This window comes from Papio anubis, chromosome 9 (genome assembly GCF_008728515.1).
Source record: "Papio anubis isolate 15944 chromosome 9, Panubis1.0, whole genome shotgun sequence".
NCBI lineage: Eukaryota > Metazoa > Chordata > Mammalia > Primates > Cercopithecidae > Papio > Papio anubis.
The window spans coordinates 43,632,410-43,649,475 of record NC_044984.1 but is presented as its reverse complement, the minus strand read 5'-3'; the positions used below and the strand labels follow the sequence as shown (position 1 = coordinate 43,649,475).

The window sequence follows — 17,066 nt, the reverse complement described above, 5'->3', positions numbered from 1 at the left end:
GTTGGCTTGGAAAATGAGAGACAGTCACATTAAGAGCAGAGCAGAGGGTCTCTGCTGATGATCTTGAGAGCATAGGCGGACTTGAGGGGAGATGCAGAAGCCATGCAGGACTGTAATGCATCTTCCGCCCCTGTTGTAGCCTGGCGGAATGTGTGGCCCTGGCCTGGACACCCGCTAGGAAGCTTTAGGCCAAGGTGAGAAAGGAAAGCAGTTGTGAAATTTTGGCAGGTGAGGCAGTTGGAACCACTCTGCCACTGTGTGCCCAAGGCCTGGTCTCAGCATCTTTGCTTGCGGCTCCCTAGTTGGACCCATTGCTCCTGGGAGGGGATGGTGCAGGACGGGTGGATTCAGCTGTATTCAGGCTGTGGTGATAGGAACGCAGGGCTGCAGTCCTCCCCCCGTACCCCTCTTGTTCACATGCTCTTCTTACCCCACAGGAAGAGTTGGCCTAGTACACGGAGTTCAAGTTGTAGCTGCTTCTAGGGCCTTTTTGGCCTGGCACAAGGATAGTGTAAAGCCGTGACCAAGTGTCTTCTTCCCCACATCCCAGGACAAGCTCCTTTCATGCTGCTGGATGTCTCCCTCTTGACACCTGGGCATGAGGAGTGGGGATGCCTGGGAGTGGAGTGCCTCCCCAGCTCTGCCTTTGTCCCCTTCCCGCCGGACAGATTCTCTGAGAGAAGGGCGGCCTGAACACATCTTTCCCTCCATCAGACTTGGGCCGCATCACAGACAGAACAGAAGCCTGAGGGACTGTGTATGATGTTTATTAGTGATGACAGTGAGGTGAGGCAGGGGCTTGTGGAGCATGCTCTGTAGGTCACACACTAGAGCCATAAGGCGAGAGTAGCCAGGGAGACAGGTCCTCTGTGCCCTGTCTCTCCCCATCTAACCCTAACCTAACAAGCGGCAGCTATGAGTCAGGGAACAAAGTCTGGAGCCCGGTTCTCCCAGGATGTATGAGGGACAAGAACAGAAATGACAGGATGCAGGGCAAAAGAATGAGAAAGGCAAGGAGGCCCCCATAAGTTCTCTGCTACACACACCCTCCTTCCCCAAACCCCCATCCAGGTTAACTCCCGTCTGCCACTTGGCTTCACCATGCTCCTGGCCCCTGGTCCCATCACATGTTAAGAAGCTTCCTGGCAGAGTGAGGAGAGCCCTTCCCTCCAAGAGCTTCGGCTGTGAGCTCTCTCTGGCCCGAGTGTGGCCAGCCTGCTGCTCCAGTCTTGGATGTGGATGCCCCACCCCAGCAGACGGATAGGTGTGCCACCCTGGGGGGACTTTGATTGTCTCATTTCTAATATGTGGCAGTGAGGTGACTGGAGGCCCTCGGATGCCAAAGCAGTCCCTTGACTGTCAGGACTTGCACCTGCTCAGGGACCTTGTTTCTTCCTCATGCCATGGTGCCCACACCCCACCTTTTTGTCACTTTGATGGGGCATCCCTTCCGAGTCTGGTGGGAAGGCCCCTGCTAAGGGGATCCTGGCTTGAGGGCACTGCCCAGTGGGCAGCTTCCTGTGTGGGAGAAGAGGAAGGTGCCAGGGGTACAGAACACACAGCTAGTACCTGGAATGGGAGCCTAGTAGGGGTCACTGCCCAGGAGGTGAGGGGGCCCCCTGTTTCTCCCAGAACCTTGGGACCACAGGCAGCCCTGAAGCTGGGGCTGAGCAGGGGGTTTTGGGGGCTGAGCCTAATGCCAGCCTAATGCCAGTCTAACGCCACCCTGCCTGGAGTGGGCCCCCCAGCCAGCTGTGCCTGTGCCTGCCAGGGTAGGGCAGCAGGAGGCTGTCAGTAGCTATCCTTGGGCCAAGGCCGGTTGCGCTGCCAGTTCCGGTCATTGTGGTTGTGCTCCGAGTCCTGGGCTAGAAGCCGGTCTTGGGGGTCATGCCCGTTAGCACTAGGCAGCCCCGAGGTGTGTTGGCGGTGAGGCTGGTACAGGTCCTGGTAGGCATCCGCATAGTCCTCCTCCAGGTGGCGGGAGCTACGCTGTGAAGATCCTGTCCAGGCTTGGCGGGAGCTCTCGCTGGCCTCATCGGAGGGCATCAAGCTGTCCCGCTCGAGGGGGGAGTGCTCCTCGCCACGCTCCCCGAGCAGCTGCTGGTTCTGGGGGCCACACAACAGCTCTGAGTGAGGCAGTACAGACCTCACCTTGTCCTCTGGTGAGGTGTGAGATTCTTCCCCCCTCAACTCTCAATTCCCCGGTACAGGAATCAGTGCAAGGAAGAAGCATGCTGGAGCATTTTTCCTCTTCCAAGAGAGAAAACTGGAGCTTCGACTCCCGCAAAATTCAGGCTCGGCCTTCAAGGCAGCCTGGGAGAAGATTTGGAGATTGTGTTTCTTTTGACCCCTAGGAAACTAATCTCTGATGTATCCATCTCATTGATTGATTCCCTCTCTCCTCAGGAAGCTCCTTTGCCCGTCTGCACTAGCTCTGTACAGCAGAGCTGAGAGTTCTACAATCCTTTGGCATGCTGAACTGGAGGCCAAGGACAGTCCTCTGAGCAGGGAGGGGCAGGCAGTGCTTTGGCTGGCTTAGCTTGAGCATCTCTGCCCACTGGAAATGGTTACCTGAAGTCCGGGGATGACACTGGGAGGACCCAGAAGTCCAGGGCCAGGGGCTGGGTGGTGCGTAGCCCGCCAGTAAACCTCCAGGTACTCGGCCAGGTGCTCACAGGCATCCTCCAGCTGGTTCTCATCCAGAATCACATCAAACGACTCCTGAGGAGGGGGAGGAAGGTGCAACATTGGTTTCCCCTCAGCAGCAGCCCCCAACCCATCTCTGTCACTGCTGCGGCCCTGGGGGAGTGGGCACAGGAGCAGCTGACCCAGGCACTCACCGGTGGACACTGAACCAGCTTATCGTATGCCATCATCTGTACGGTCAGGTGCTTCATCTGTGACTTCCCCCGGGAGCGAATGAGACGCTGGAGTACCTAAGCGGGGAGGGCAGAGCTAGGCCTAGAGTCTCTCAGGACTCTGGGTAGAGCTAGGCATTTCCTCCACTTGTGGCATCAGTAGCAGGTGAGGATGACTCAGAGTCATGTTAAGGGCAGCAGGAAAAGGGAACTCAGGTGCCAAGCAGGGACCAAGTAGAGTCGTGCCACATTCTAGTAGGGTAGCCCTGTGGGCCTCCTCCATGACCCCAGCTGACTTACCTTTGGTGAGGACACTTTGACAAAAACGATGATGGGGGCCAGCGAGGTCTTGGCCAGCTGTGCTGGGTGGTTGATGGTGTCAGCGTCCAACACTACTAGCTGCAGGGATTTGGCCAGCTCAAATATGCGCTCGATCTCACTCTGTACTTCCGCTATGGAGGGAGGCAGCAGCAGTGCTCACCAGGAGCTCTGCCCCACTGCTCACTCCAGCAGACTTTGAGGGCTCCCAAATGGTGGACAGGAAGGAATTGGAGAGAAAGGGCATTCATCGAAGCCTGGGCAGGCAGAAGAATGGGAATTGAGGAGGAGGGGTGTGTTCTTGCCAATCCTGGGGGCAGGTAGAGGAGTTGGGCAGAAAGACAAGGAGGCAAGGAAGAGAAAAGAAGGAGGGGCCAGGCATGGTGGCTCATGCCTGCAATCTCAGCATTTTGGGAGGCGAAGGTGGGCCAATCACTTGAGGTCAGGAGTTAGAGATCAGCCTGGCCAAACCCTGTGTCTACTAAAAATGCAAAAATTAGCCAGGCATGGTGGTGGGCACCTGTAGTCCCAGCTACTCAGGAGGCTGAGGTGGGAAGATTGCTTGAACCCAGAAGGTGGAGGTTGCAGTGAGCCAAGATCTCACCACTGCACTCCAGCCTGAGCGACAGAGTGAGACTCCATCTCAAAAAAAAAAAAAAAAAAAAAAAAAGAAAGAAAGAAAGAAAAGGGAGGAAGAAGGTTCTCACTGGTGCTTGAGTGGGCACAGAAGCAGGTGGCGGGGACTTCTCACCGATGCTAGAGCGGGCAGAGGAGCGCTCAATGATGGTCCTCTTGCCAGGATTGTTGAGCACAGATCGCTTTGCCAGGGAGAGGTCGGCTGTGACTCGAGTGATGGAGATCCTGGGGTGGGAGTGGAGAATCCCAACTAGCTTCTAAACCTGTGCCTCAGCCTCTCCTTACCCAGCTCCCACTAACTCTTCCCTTAAAGAAGACTTGCTACAGCATCTGGAAGTAGGCCATGAGCTTCTCCTTGGTTCTCAGGCCACCTCAGGCCAGGGCAGCTTACCTGCCATCAAATCTGTGTTTGAGGAAGTCAAAGAGAGCCTTCTGCATCATGTCTGTGACCTGGTAGGAGGGCATGGCACTGATGAAGGGCCCTTTTGGAGAGAGGCAGCCTCCCCATGCATGGCCCCAGAGTCGACGTCCTCCACATACAGACCCTGGAGGGAGGAGATAGACCCCTTCCACTTCCCCTAGGGACTTCCTGTGGCAGGCTTGGTAGAGGTGACTCTTTGGGGTCAAGGACCTTCCCTCACCTCATAACCTTTCAGAGAGGGTCCGACCAACACCACAGGCCGCATGGAGGGCACCACGTCATATGGGGGAACATGTTCCGCCTGCAGAATGGACATGAAGTCAGTAGAAACCATGGCCCTAGTGCCTGTCTCATGCCTGGTTGGTGTCAAGGCAGATCCAGAGGTTCTGGGCTCCCTCCCTTCTCTGTTCTGCCCTCCAACAATGACTGCCTAGAACACTGTCCCCAGAGCCATAAGCCATGATCCCCCCCAGCCCAGGTCCCTTCCTTGACTCACCTGCTTTTGCTTCTGCTTGGCTTTTCGGAAAAGGAAATACAAGATTAAAGTTGGTGAAGGGGGAAAGGTCCCTGGGGGCACGGTATCCCCATCCCCAGGGAGATACTGGCTTCTCCCCACCCCTTCTGATCCCTCCACAAAACCCCTTCCCACACAGTTCACTTGGGCAGAATCCCCCCTTTCCCTGTGTCTTAGCTACCCACCTACCCAAAATGGGTGGGTTGAGGGGAGGCTACCTAGAGATGGTGGAGGGGAGCGTCGGTTGCCAATGTCACTCAGGCTGGAAGGGTTCCCGGATCTCCTGAGAAGAAAGGGAGGCGAGAGAGAGGTAGAGAAGAATGTGTCTCTGTGTACGTATGTTCTATGCATTATTTAATAATTGTACACATTTCCATATGCTTTATCTAGTGAGACAGGTGTACATGCAATATGTGTGCATTCGTGTGTGTGTTTGTAGATTTGTTTAGTGTGAGTGTGTAGAGCCGGGCATATGTGCATGTGTATTTCAGGGGGATATGCACATGTGTGGCATGCATGACGACGTGTCCTGTGGGTACAGTTCAAGTGTTTGGGGTGTGTTTACTGAGTCACAGCCCAACTCTCACCTGGCCTTCTGCTCCTGTTTGAGCCGGATGCTCTCCAGCCGCTGGGGGCTGGGGATGAAAGCGATGTCCCCGCCCTCTTTCACTAGCCGCCCGATCCACCAGTCATTGCTGTACTTCTAGGGGTGGGTGGAGCAGGAAGGGTGGTGAGAGGAGCGCCCTGCCCAAGTCCTGGTTCTTCAATGTGAAGAAGCCAGCGAGGCGGTCACTGAGCTGGTCTAAGGAATGCAATGCAAGGGGCGGTGGGCAGAAGGGGCCAGGGGAAAGGGCAGCCAAGTTCGGGCCACCCAGGATTTCTGAGTGAGGCACTGCAGCTGTCATAGGGGACCTCGGAGGCAGCTAATCTAACTGCTCACTTGATGGACACGGAGACTGAGGCCCAAGCCAGGTCTCAGAAGGATGGAGACCCTGGGGATGAGGTCTTAGATATGAGGGGTGGACAGGTGTGTGTTAAGGAGAAGAGCTGATTAGCTTGGGGAGTTAGACTGAGGACTGAAGTAAGAAGCATTGGGATCTGGGGCAAGAGCAAGAAAATGAAGTGTCAGAGGCTTAGAAGTGTTAGAGCACGGGGGTCGGTCACCTCTTTAATGTGCAGAAAATCTTTGGCCTCAAAGTTGACTCCAGAGCCCTGGACGGGGCACTCCTCATCCAGTACGCCACAGTAGCTGACATTGGTCCTCACCGCAAACGCCACAGGTTTGTGCTGGAGAATTTGGCCATTAGTGCAAGTGAGAGAAGCCTCGGAGCACCCCTTCCAGCTTCAGTGCCCCAACAGCAGAAGGCCGTGGCCTCTGCCCCTCACACGCACCCTCTCACACTCAAGGACATCCTGCCCAAGGAACCCTTGGGACTTAGGACCAAGTGCAGGTTTCCACCTAGTTTGGCCTCCCGTCTTGCCCCATGGCCAGAAAGTATACCTTGGCCCTTTCGAGCTGCTGCTGAGCCTGGCTCTCTACTTCACGCCGGGCACTTTCCCGGTCCTCCTCCAGGGAGACGTCTGAGTCCAGAGATGGGCGGCTGGTGTAGGAGTCAGCTGAACCCTGGGTTGGGAAACAGGCTGTGACTCCCAGGCTCCGGCGTGAAGGACGCTATGGAGGCACCCTCCTCACCTTACAGTGTTGCCTCTATTGCCCCATTTCTCCATCTCCAAGGGGGTGGCTGGGTCCCTATGGCCCCTCCTATCCCCTGAGAAGGGCCCCGGTGCCTCTGAGGCTACAGGAAACCTGGCCCCATCTATAGGTGCAAAGATCTGGGCCCCTCCTCCCCCAAGCCTATTAATACTACAGCTTTGAATAGAGCCTTCACTTCTCTCTTTCCTCCCTTTTCTCCCCTCTAACATGTCCTCTGAGCTGAGGGAAGGGAGGAGTGCTGAAGATGATGTATTAGAGATGATTCTGGATCCAGGAGACCCAGCCCTCTTGTTCACAGCAGCCTGCAAAGCAGCCTGGACATCATCCCTTTAAGATGCCTGGCAGGAGTCCAGCCAGCAGTAACAGTCAAGAGACGCTGGTTGGCACAGCACCAGTCCTGAGTGTGGGGATCCAGCCATCTGCCCCCTAAGATCCTACTTTCCCTACTCCAACAAGGCTCTGAAGGCTCTCAAATGGTAAGCCCTTACCCTTCCAGGGTGAAGAGGAGGACACAAAGCTGCCAACTCCTAGAAGTTACCTCCCCTTTGCTCTCCCCACCCCCTACTTTTCTTCCTCCCACACCTGCTGGGGCAACTGGCCAGATATAGGCAGCAAACAAGACACAGACCGAGAAGAACACAAAGCTGTCTCCCTGGACGCAGGTGAGGCTGGGCCATGCCTACCACTTGGCCTACATCTCCCCAGTCCTTTCCCAGGCCCAGGGGACATTGGCCCTAGAAGAAGGCTATGCTAGTGCCAGGCAACTCAGCTATGGAGCAGGACCCTGGGGATGTGGGGAGTGGGTAACATGAGCAAGGAGAGTCTCTGAGTCCTGCCCATAGGAAAGGTCATAGGCAATGAGGGTGCATTTGAGGGTCACAGAGCTCAGCTTCAAGGCCATGAGGGAGAGGCACAAATGAGTAAGGGATGCTGGACTTTGAGACAAGAGCCCAGAGGTTAGGATGTCTGGGTTTCCTCCTCTGCCTAGGGAAAGAGTCTTTCGTTTCCTGCCTCAGTATTCCCTCTCTGTGGGGAGAAGCCTCAAGTGATACTTCCCACAATTCTGAGATGCCAGTGGCAGAGAGAAGGGATAAACCTAAATAAGGGGTTCATGCAGGAGTGTGTGTGTGTATAGGGGAAGGGGCTTTAGAATGTCCTTGGGTGGAGGAATATTCTCTCAAGCTCACTGGGCACGACCACCTACAGAAGGCAGCAGAGGCCAGACTCTCAGAGAAGACAAAATCACACACCTGCTGTCCACTGTGCCCTCTACCCCCACCCTGCCTTGAGCAAGAGGGCTGTTCAGCTGGGGGTCAGCCCAGGCTCTCGAGTCTTAGGCTAAAGACAGTGTCTATAGTACACCAAAGGCCTGAAGATAGCACAAGGGGGAAAGTTCTTTCGTTTTACGGAAGAGTAGAGTCTGCCCGCTGTTCCTCATCTCTCCTGAGAACAAAATGAGGCTGGATGGCAGCAGGAAAAGTGGGGGTTGAACCCCAGAAATAATCTTGGCACAGGGTGAGGGACCTCCTTCCTAGGGGTCTTAAGACACAAGAGAAACCTCTGTGGGATGTTAGTATCTGAAGCGACCAGACAGGGGCCAATAGGCTGGGAGGCAGAAGGCAAGGCAGATGACCACTCACTTTGGTACAGATACATCGGGTGCCTCCCAGAAGCCCAGCACCATGCTAAAAGAGGAGTCTGACCTTTTCTGCCTGCGCTCCAGACTCTCAGCCCAATTTAGTAATCTTTATTTTTATTATTTTATTTATTTACTTAGAGACAGGTCTTGCTCTGTCGCCCAGGCTGGAGTGCAGTGGCACAATCGTGGCTCACTGCAGCCTTGAACTCCTGGGCTCAAGCGATCCTCCTGACTCCTGAGTAGCTAGGACTACAGGCATGCACTACCATGCCTACTAGTTTTTTGTAGAGACAGGATCTTGCTATTTTGCCTAGGCTGGTCTCAAACTCCTGGGCTTAAGCCATCTTCCTACCTTAGCCTCGCAAAGCACTGAGATTATAGGCATGAGTCTCTGTGCCTGGTTTAATTTAGTAATTTTTTTTTTTTTGAGACGGAGTCTTACTGTGATGCCCAGGCTGGAGTGTAATGGCGTGATGTTGGCTCACTGCAACCTCTGCCTCCAGGGTTCAAGCATTTCTCCTGCCCCAGCCTCCTGAGTAGTTGGGACTACAGGCATGCGCCACCATGCTAGGCTAATTTCTGTATTTTTAGTAGACACGGGCTTTCACCATATTGGCCAGGCTGGTTTCCAACTCCTGACCTCAAGTGATCCGCCCGGCTTGGCCACCCAAAGCGCTGGGATTACAGGCCTGAGCCACCTTGCGGCCTAATTTAGTAGTAATAACGCCTGGGGCATCTGGGGTTACCTGACCTCTCACCCTGGGATGGGAATCACAGGATCTCTCCCTAAATAATTAATGAGTTGTGCTCAGAATGGAAGCCCCTCTCCATTACTTCCAAGTCCTCCAGGCTAACTTATCTCTCGTGCTCCGGTATTACTTGGGGAGGCCAGGGCTGCCCTGCCAGGCATGATCTAGGGTCTTACCTTTCCTGTACCCTGCTACGCCAAAAGAGCCAGAGTGTCAGTACTTTGGAGCTGCCAGGAGTTGGCACAGTGCCCTCGTGGTGCCCCCCTTGACTAGTGAGTGTGTGGGCAGGCTGCAGCTCCTCTCTTGCCTGGCACGGGGGAAGGAGAGGAGGGAGATGAGCCGTTGGATTTATTTAGAGCCTGATCTCCCTCCTACTGCTTCAGAGGGGGCCTCAGGGAGAGCAAGGAGCCAGGCAAGAGAAAGGGAAGTGGGGGAGGGTGATCAGGAGCCAGAGAGCGATGGGAGGGAGCAATGGGTCAGCAGGCTGTCCTCCAACACCATCCACATGTCAGTCTGTTCCTTGCAATAGCCCTTGCCTTCTCACCAGGGATGGGAAGAACCTCCTAGGGCCCTCCAGCCCCACAGAGAGGTTTGTTCTCAAGCTCACCTTGGCACCCTGGGCTATACCAGCTGTCCCTTCAACTGTCAGAAAGAGGTGTCCACCAGAGCCTTGAAAATGATCTGCTCTAGCAGCAATGTAATTACCCCAGAGGCCCCATGGAAAATTGGGCCCAGAAGGAGCCCAGTCCCAGAAAAGGACAGTTGCCTATTCTGAGCATCAGCACTCATCTATCCTGGGCCTGGCAGCAAGTGATGGGAGAAGACTGGAACATACTCCTCTTTCCGACCCAGGGGTGCTCCATCCTATTGGGACCCCTTCCAAGCCATCTATTGGTCCACTCCTAAGGAGGCCTTCTTACAGGACATTTGAGGGAAAGTTGGCAGCTCCAAGGGTCTGAGAAGCTGCTCCGCATTCTTGCCCCATCTTTCCAGGCACTCTCCCTGCTGTCTGAGCTCCGGGAATCACTGCTTAATGAGCTGATTTGTCTCAGTGGGTCAGGAGATAAAAGCAAAGAGGAGAATTAAATATTTATTGGTTGCCTGTTTCTCTGAGCAAAGCGCATCCTCTCTATCCCCAGGCCCTCAGCTCCTCTGGCCTCACCTCCAGGCCCTCCATGCTGGGCAAGAGCTCAGGATGCCCGCTGCTCAGAGGAAGCCTCAGCAGGGGGCTGTGGAATGGACGGGGCTCAGTCACCTGGCCTACCCATGTGCTGGGTGCCCAGGTTTCAGCCTGAGAGAGAAACTGGGCTAGAGAAAGGGTGAGGAGATGAGGCAGTGCGCAGAGATGGAGGGGGTAGAAGGGAATAATGGAGCTCCTCAAGTTTTAGGATCCCTCTGTCTAAAGAGGCTGGTCCCCGGCTCCCTGGTGTCCTCTCAGCTCCCTAATGTGTTGTTTGCTTGAGGCACAAGAGGTCCGGTATGTCTGCCTCCCCAACTACCTCGGCGGCTCTCCTAGCTGTTGTGTTCAGACCCCAGAAATCCAGAATTTGGAACTCCAGACATGGCGTGTTCCCTCTCCAGAGCCTCTGTGCCCTCGGCCTCCAGCCCTGCCTCCTCCCACCCCTTTCCTGGGCCGTGGAGCCACCTGCTTGAGCCCTTCCCCTATACTGCCCCCTCTCTGCACACACCCGATGCCCCAGGGTCTGAGTCTGGGTCGCTGGGGAGCGCTTGGCATGAAAATCCATCTCCCCACGTTTTTAGAGCGCCCCCCTACACACACTGCCCTGCCACTGAGGCGTTTTTCAAAGTCCTGAACTGGGGGAAGGGTTGAAGGGAGAGGAGGTGTCACCCCAACTTCCCCGCCCCCACCCTCACCGTGGGCACTCACCGCCTCCGAGTCCTCAAACCCGGGCACGTAGGAGTCGTCATACATGGGGGAGTCCGGGTGGGGGAAGCGAGCGGCGCCGGGGGCGGGAGCGGCCCGGAGGCAGGGGCGAGGACTGCGGGCCGCGCCCGGGAGATGCCACGGAGCCCCGCAGCCCTGCGGGCGGCGACGGGGAGCGAGCGAGCGCGAAGGAGGGAGCGAGCCGCGAAGACCAGCTGCTCGGAGCTCAAATCACCGCTCCCCCCACCCCACCCCCCCAAACCCAGCCGGTCCCACCCCGAGCGCGGCTGAGGAATCTGGCGCCAGCTCCTACAACAATAGTGCCCGCCCACCTGACCCCCTCCCTGGGAGAAGGCGGGGGCGGCGAGGGGGCGGCGGCCACCGGGGAGCCCGGGCCAGGCCCGGAGAGGGGAACGGACCCGTGCTGGGTGGAAGGTGGGTCCCCGAGCACCTACGGGGCCTTGGCGGCTGGGAGGAAGGGGAGGAGAGGCTGCGGGCGGGGCGGATCCAGGCAGGGAGGAGGCGGGGCGAGGAGAGATGCGGAGACAGAGACGCTCGGCAACCCAGGAACTACTCCGCCGGGAAACAAAGGGCTGCGGCGGGGGAGGGATGGGGCGCTGAGACCGCGAGGAAGACGCGACCCGGGCGGAGACTGGAGAGGGCGCAGGTGTCGAGGAAGCCGGAGAGAGAGAGGCAGAGGGAGGACGGAGAGGACAGGAAAATGGGGAGACCCTGGGAGACAGAAGAGGCGCGGGAACAAGCGGCAGACGGGGGAGGGGTCCCAGGCGGCAGCAGTGCGGGTCTGGGCCCGTGCGTCCCGGAGGCTCCGAAGCAGACCCCGCAGTAGTCCCGGGGAGGAATGGGCTTAGTGCCCCCAGGCTAATGCCAGGACGGCAACTCCTGCCCCAACAGGTGCCCGGCCCCCTCAGTACGGGAACGCTGCGGCAAAGGCGGTGTTGCCTAGCCCTTGAGAAGGGGGGAACTTTCCGTGAGCTGGGTAGGCCTCCCCACACCTGTTGCACAGATAGATTTCGTCTTAGTCCGGCCAGGATGGGGGTTCCGTTCCCCACTTCCCTGCCAAGGATCGTGCCAGACAGTGCCAAGGCATCCGTGGGAACTGGGTCAGAAAGGGGCTGTTTTAGGTGAGCCTAAAGGGAGGGGAGAGAAACCAGAGGGTGGTGGTAGGGGATAGTTGTGGGTGGGATCCTGGCTACACTGGGGTTGGGAGAAGAAAGGGCCAGTCTCCTCAGAGTCACTAGGGTAAGGCCAGATTCTCCCCTCAGCAGAAGGGCTTGTACCACTCTGCACCACTCAGTCTCCTTCACAGGAACACTGAGATTTGATGTAAGAGAGCCGCAGCCCTTATATTGAGGAAACTTTCCCCAAAGATCCACCCATTTGAGCTCTCTCCTTTTTTCATCTCCTGAGCAAAATTCCTTCTTTGATTTTTGACTGCCTACCTTTGTGCCCCACAAGGAGGACGTCCATAGACAGGGGTACACTTGGAGGCCCCCTGGTGCCCATGCCCTTGGCCCTGAGCTCAGTCCTTTTCCTTTCCCAATTTCTCACACCCGGGAGTTCAGCAATCTGCTCATCCCTCCTAGGCTTGAGGAGAATCAGACATCCAAAACTCTGACATAGCTTAATAAGATCTGTGGTAGAAGGCACTGTGCATGGGAGAGAGAAAGCCCACCCAAACCAAGTGGTTTCCCACCTGGGTCACTTATCGGTGTTATCTTAGCAAGAAAAAGAAGAGGCTTCATCTTCAGACTGACATCTTTAGTCTGTCTACTGTGGGTGGCCCAGAGCAGCCCTGCCCAGCACCTTCCTCGTGCTGGGTTTGACAAACAACTTTGTTACAGCCCCTGTGGCTGAAGGGACATCGCTATTGGGGGAGGCAGTCAGCTTTCACAGTTGCCTCTCCTGAGTCCAGCACCAATTGGGGTTTGGTCATATACTGGATTCGTATTGGAAGTTCCGACACTGCCCACTTTTGTGCCCTCACCCAGTTACTCAGTATTCCTTGTATCCCCCTCTTTCATCCTTTTCAATTCCTTCTGTCTTTCAGGGGCCGAGAGAGGTGTCAGAGAGTAAGACCCTCAAGGTGCTTTTCTCCTGGGAGATGGTTCTAATGAAGAAAGCAGTGGTGGAGGCAGCTGCTTCTCTTCCCATCCCTGCATCCACTCTCTTGGCCTCTCCTTTTGGGACTCTCCCACCCACAGAAGGTCCTGGGGCTGTAGGTAACAGCGGATCTGCCATGGGCAGCACTCCTTCCTCACACTCCTTGTAATCTGCGACAAGGTTGTCTAAGTCTGCTCCTGAGGCATGTGTTGCCATGCCAACCATCCCCAGGAGATGGGTTCAAGTTCCTCATACCTGGCCCTTCCCCTGGGTCCTGCAGGAGCTTCAGAACTTCCCTCCTTCTCCTCATATCTCTGGGTTGCTACCCAATGCCCCTTTCCTTTCTCATCTCACCCACACCTGCCTACTCCAGTTGTAATGCCAACTTGGTGACTTCTTGTCCTGTGACACGACATGTGCCTGTCAGTATCCATGTAGCCCTAACCTCTTTTCTTTTTCATGGCTGGGCATAAAGGGAGAGAGCTGAGGGCAATAAAGGATCAGGGGAGAGGCTTCTCCTGCTGATTCTTTCTAGGAGAGAGTTGTTAGACTGGCAGCTGGCAGGTACCCAAGTCATGGAAGCAAGACATAAGAGGAAAACCCTGAATAATCAGGTTTGGGAGCTGGAGTTCTTGGGAGGTTTCAGAATATATTCTAGCTTCTCCTGTAAGTGCACCAGGAAGCTGGGCAGATCCCTGTCCCTGGGCACTGAATGGGGAAACTGAGGCAGAAGCTAGGCCTTCTGGGAAGACTTAAAGACTCCTCTCCAGCAGTTTTTAAGATCTGGACCAGATAGAGGCCCCTACCATTCTGGCTGCTAGGCTGCCAGGGTACTCGGGGACAGGCACTAGGGGAGCTTGGCAGAGCCCTTCTTGTAATCTAGCCCCTTTTTTCTGGCTTCCCGGTCAGTCCTCTCCTCCCATCCAATCCCAGTACTAGGAAGCTGCCAGCTCTGGCCGCTCCCTCCTCTCTAACCCGGTGCCTCTTCCACCCCTGGTTTCACTTCGTCCGGTTTCCCTCCCTCCCCATCGGTGCAGTCTCACCCAAACGCGTGCCCCCTTCCTAGCTTGGAGCGGAGATCTCCTCCCATCCAGTGGGGAACCCCCCTCCCCCGACCCCCTCCCCCCACCACGGTTACCTCGTTCAGCAGGAAGGTTGCACTGGAGTCAGAAAAAGACATAGACCAGGCTAGCGGCCTCTCCTCCTCCCCCGGGCCAGGGGCTCCGAGGCGGGAGCAGAACCCGGCCGCTGCTCTGCACGCTGCTCCCGCCTGCACGCCTGGCCTCGCCCCACGCCCGCCCGGCTCCGCCGCCTGCTCCCTTCCCTCTCTCCTGGTTCCCTCCCTCTTTCTCCTCCCTCCTCCCTCCCTCCCTCTCCCTTCCTTTCTCACCGCCTCTGTCAGTCTCTGGCTCTCCCCGACTTTCAGCCCAGCCTCTCTCGCCACTTCCGTCTCTCCTAAGGTCCCCGTTCTGTTTTTCCGTGTACCTCCCACTGTCCTTCCATCCCCACGTCGCACCCTCGCTCCTCAGCTTCCCCTGCCCCTCTGCTTCTTCCCTAAAGTCCTCCCGAGAAAGGGTAGGGACTCTGGAGCTTCCGCCGCCGCAAGCAGAAGGGCAGGAACAGCTCCAGGGCTGCCCCAGCACCTGAGCTCTTGGCGGAAGCTTCTGCTCCCTCCCGGCCCTGCTCTGCGCGCTGGGCGCGCATCCCCCGGCGGCGACTGCGACCCCGACCTCGGCGGGGAAAAGGACCGAAAAGCAAGAGTGCTGGTGCTCGGCTCGCCTGCCCAAGCGTCAAGGCGCCCATCTACCCCTCTCTGGCTCGGCCCTGTGTCTCCAGCGGGATCGGCATCCCTGTGGAGACAGCCCAGCTGGGATCGCCCCGCGCCCGCGGAGTCTCTGCTGTCTCTCCTCTCTCCCGGGTTCTGGTGCCGCGGGTCTCAGCTCCTCGAAGGGGAAGGTCAAGGCGAAGCGACGCGGCTCCCTCTCGACCGGCTGCAGCGCCCTGGGCTCGCTGGCCCGGCGGCTGCACGCGCCCTCCAGGTGGCGGCACCGCCTGGAGTCCGGTCCCGGGGCCGCGGGGTCCGGCCCTGCCAGCAGGCGGCGCTGCTCGGGCCAGAGCAGGGGGGACGCACCCCGGATCCAGACACCGCCCAAGCCCAGGACGAACCCCTCTTCCCCTCCTTTCAACAGGAACTGCAGTCCCATCTCGAGACCCCCAGTAGGAGACCCCAGGCTGCCTTCTACTTATCCCCACCCCGTAGGGCACCTTCGAGACACCCGTGCCCCTCCGGGACCCTAGCCCGTCCCTACCTCCATCCTGGTGTCGAGGGGCTCCCCAACTAAGCCGGGCAGCGTCCTGGCCGGGACTGGGCAGCAGGGAGTACAGAGTCGCGGGACCGCTCCTCGGGTCAGTACCCCTCCCGCCCCTTTCTGCGGGTGCGTCAAACAGGACAAGCCCAAGTTCTGGCGGGGGAAGGGGGAGCGGGGGTGTAGTCCCAGTTGGCTCTCTCTCTGGACCCTTCTGAGCGGACAGACCGCTCATTGGTCCCTTCACATCCCCAACGCCCCCATGCTGGACCCTTTTCCAGACCAAAGACGGCACCTGGGGCGGGGAGAGACGGACCCCCTTCATGGAGACAGACACACGCTAACCCAGGTCCCCAGCTTCCCCTCAGCATTAACTAGAACTCTCTCCCCTTTCCAGTGGAGGGCATCCCACCCTTCTTCCCGGCCCTTCTTTTAACCCACTTCCCCTGGGAGTTCTCGGGACCCCTCCCCTCAATGCTCCCATCCCTGGGATCTCGGGAGATTGTTCCTCTCTGCTCAGCTGACCCTCCACTTGCCCCCATTTCTGAGGGAGCTAAGTTGGGGGAGAGTAAATTCTCTCTCCACTCCCGGCTCCTCCCGAGGCTGGATTTAACCTGGAAAGTGCTTTGGGAAGGCACCTCCTCCCCCATTCCCTCTGTAGTCTAGTCTAGTGGATCACGGAGCCCCTACCACCCACCCATCCCCAAGTTGCTCAGCTTCGACCATTCAGAGGAGAGAAAGAGGTTATGTGTGTGTGTTAAAAATGTGTGTGGAGGTTTTTATGGTTTTGTTTTGTTTTGTTTTTTTGACTCTAGTAGAAGGAGCAAACGCTTTGCCTTTCATTTGGCAAGAAGACCTGGAGGGAGAGAGGGCCCTCCCCACCTACACTCCCCTGCTGACCACAGCTAATGGACTAGCTCCTCTGGGCCCTGCGGCAGCTTAAGTTTCCATAGGAGAAGGGAGGTGCGGGGACAGGGGATGTTGGTCCAGGCAAGCAGTTGTCCCTGGCTTCCCGCTCCTTCTCTCCTTCCCTCCCTCCACATTCTCTGCCTGAACCTATAGCCCAGAAAGCATCTCTCCACCTTCCACTTTATTTTTATTTATTTATTTTTGAGATGGAGTCTCACTCTGTCGCCTAGGCTGGAGTGCAGTGGCGATCCTTGGCCCACAGCAACCTCCGCCTCCCGGGTTCAAGCGATTCTCCCCCCGAGTAGCTGGGGCTACAGGCGCGCCACCATGCCTGGCTAATTATTGTATTTTTGGTAGAGACGAGGTTTCAACATGTTGGCCAGGCTGGTCTCCAACTCTTTTTTTTTTTTTTTTTTTTGAGACGGAGTCTTGCTCTGTCGCCCAGGCTGGAGTGCAGTGGCCGGATCTCAGCTCACTGCAAGCTCCGCCTCCCGGGTTCACGCCATTCTCCTGCCTCATCCTCCCGAGTAGCTGGGACTACAGGCGTCCGGCACATCGCCCGGCTAGTTTTTTGTATTTTTTAGTAGAGAAGGGGTTTCACCATGTTAGCCAGGATGGTCTCGATCTCTGACCTCGTGATCCACCCGTCTCGGCCTCCCAAAGTGCTGGGATTACAGGCTTGAGCCACCGCGCCCGGCCTGGTCTCCAACTCTTGACCTCAAGTGATCCGCCGGCCTCAGCCTCCCAAAGTGCTGGGATTACAGGCGTGAGCCACGGTGCCCGGCCCACCTTCCACTTTGAAATAGAAATATCAATTACTTCTCCCTGAGGCTGGCCCCGAGGCTCATGCCTATAATCCCAGCACTTTGGGAGGCCGAGGCGGGCAGATCACTTGAGGCTAGGAGTTCGAGACCAGCCTGGCCAACGTGGTGAAATCCTGTCTCTACAAACAATATAAAAATTAGCCCCCAGGCATGGTGGTGCACGCCTGTGGTC

General features: G+C 57.0%; 1 protein-coding gene across 4 annotated transcripts; it reads right to left on the bottom strand.

The window, feature by feature from the left end:
- Positions 1-751: 751 nt before the first annotated feature.
- Positions 752-15,278, bottom strand: CACNB3 (calcium voltage-gated channel auxiliary subunit beta 3). 4 transcript variants are annotated; one of them, XM_003906299.5, is made up of 13 exons: positions 10,738-13,937; positions 6,249-6,371; positions 5,912-6,034; positions 5,335-5,450; positions 4,966-5,030; positions 4,730-4,749; positions 4,454-4,534; positions 4,204-4,262; positions 3,928-4,037; positions 3,159-3,310; positions 2,841-2,936; positions 2,572-2,721; positions 752-2,106 (listed from the first exon to the last, which is right to left on the bottom strand). In XM_003906299.5, the coding sequence occupies exons 1-13, from the start codon at positions 10,780-10,782 to the stop codon at positions 1,792-1,794; spliced, it is 1,455 nt and encodes a 484-aa protein (XP_003906348.1). In that variant the 5' UTR covers positions 10,783-13,937; the 3' UTR covers positions 752-1,791. The 4 variants fall into 4 exon arrangements, with proteins under 4 accessions (XP_003906348.1, XP_009178913.1, XP_003906350.1 ...); XM_009180649.4 differs by lacking the exon at positions 10,738-13,937 and adding an exon at positions 9,770-10,710; XM_003906301.4 differs by lacking the exon at positions 10,738-13,937 and adding an exon at positions 15,165-15,278 and having other exon boundaries at positions 873-2,106.
- Positions 15,279-17,066: the final 1,788 nt, after the last annotated feature.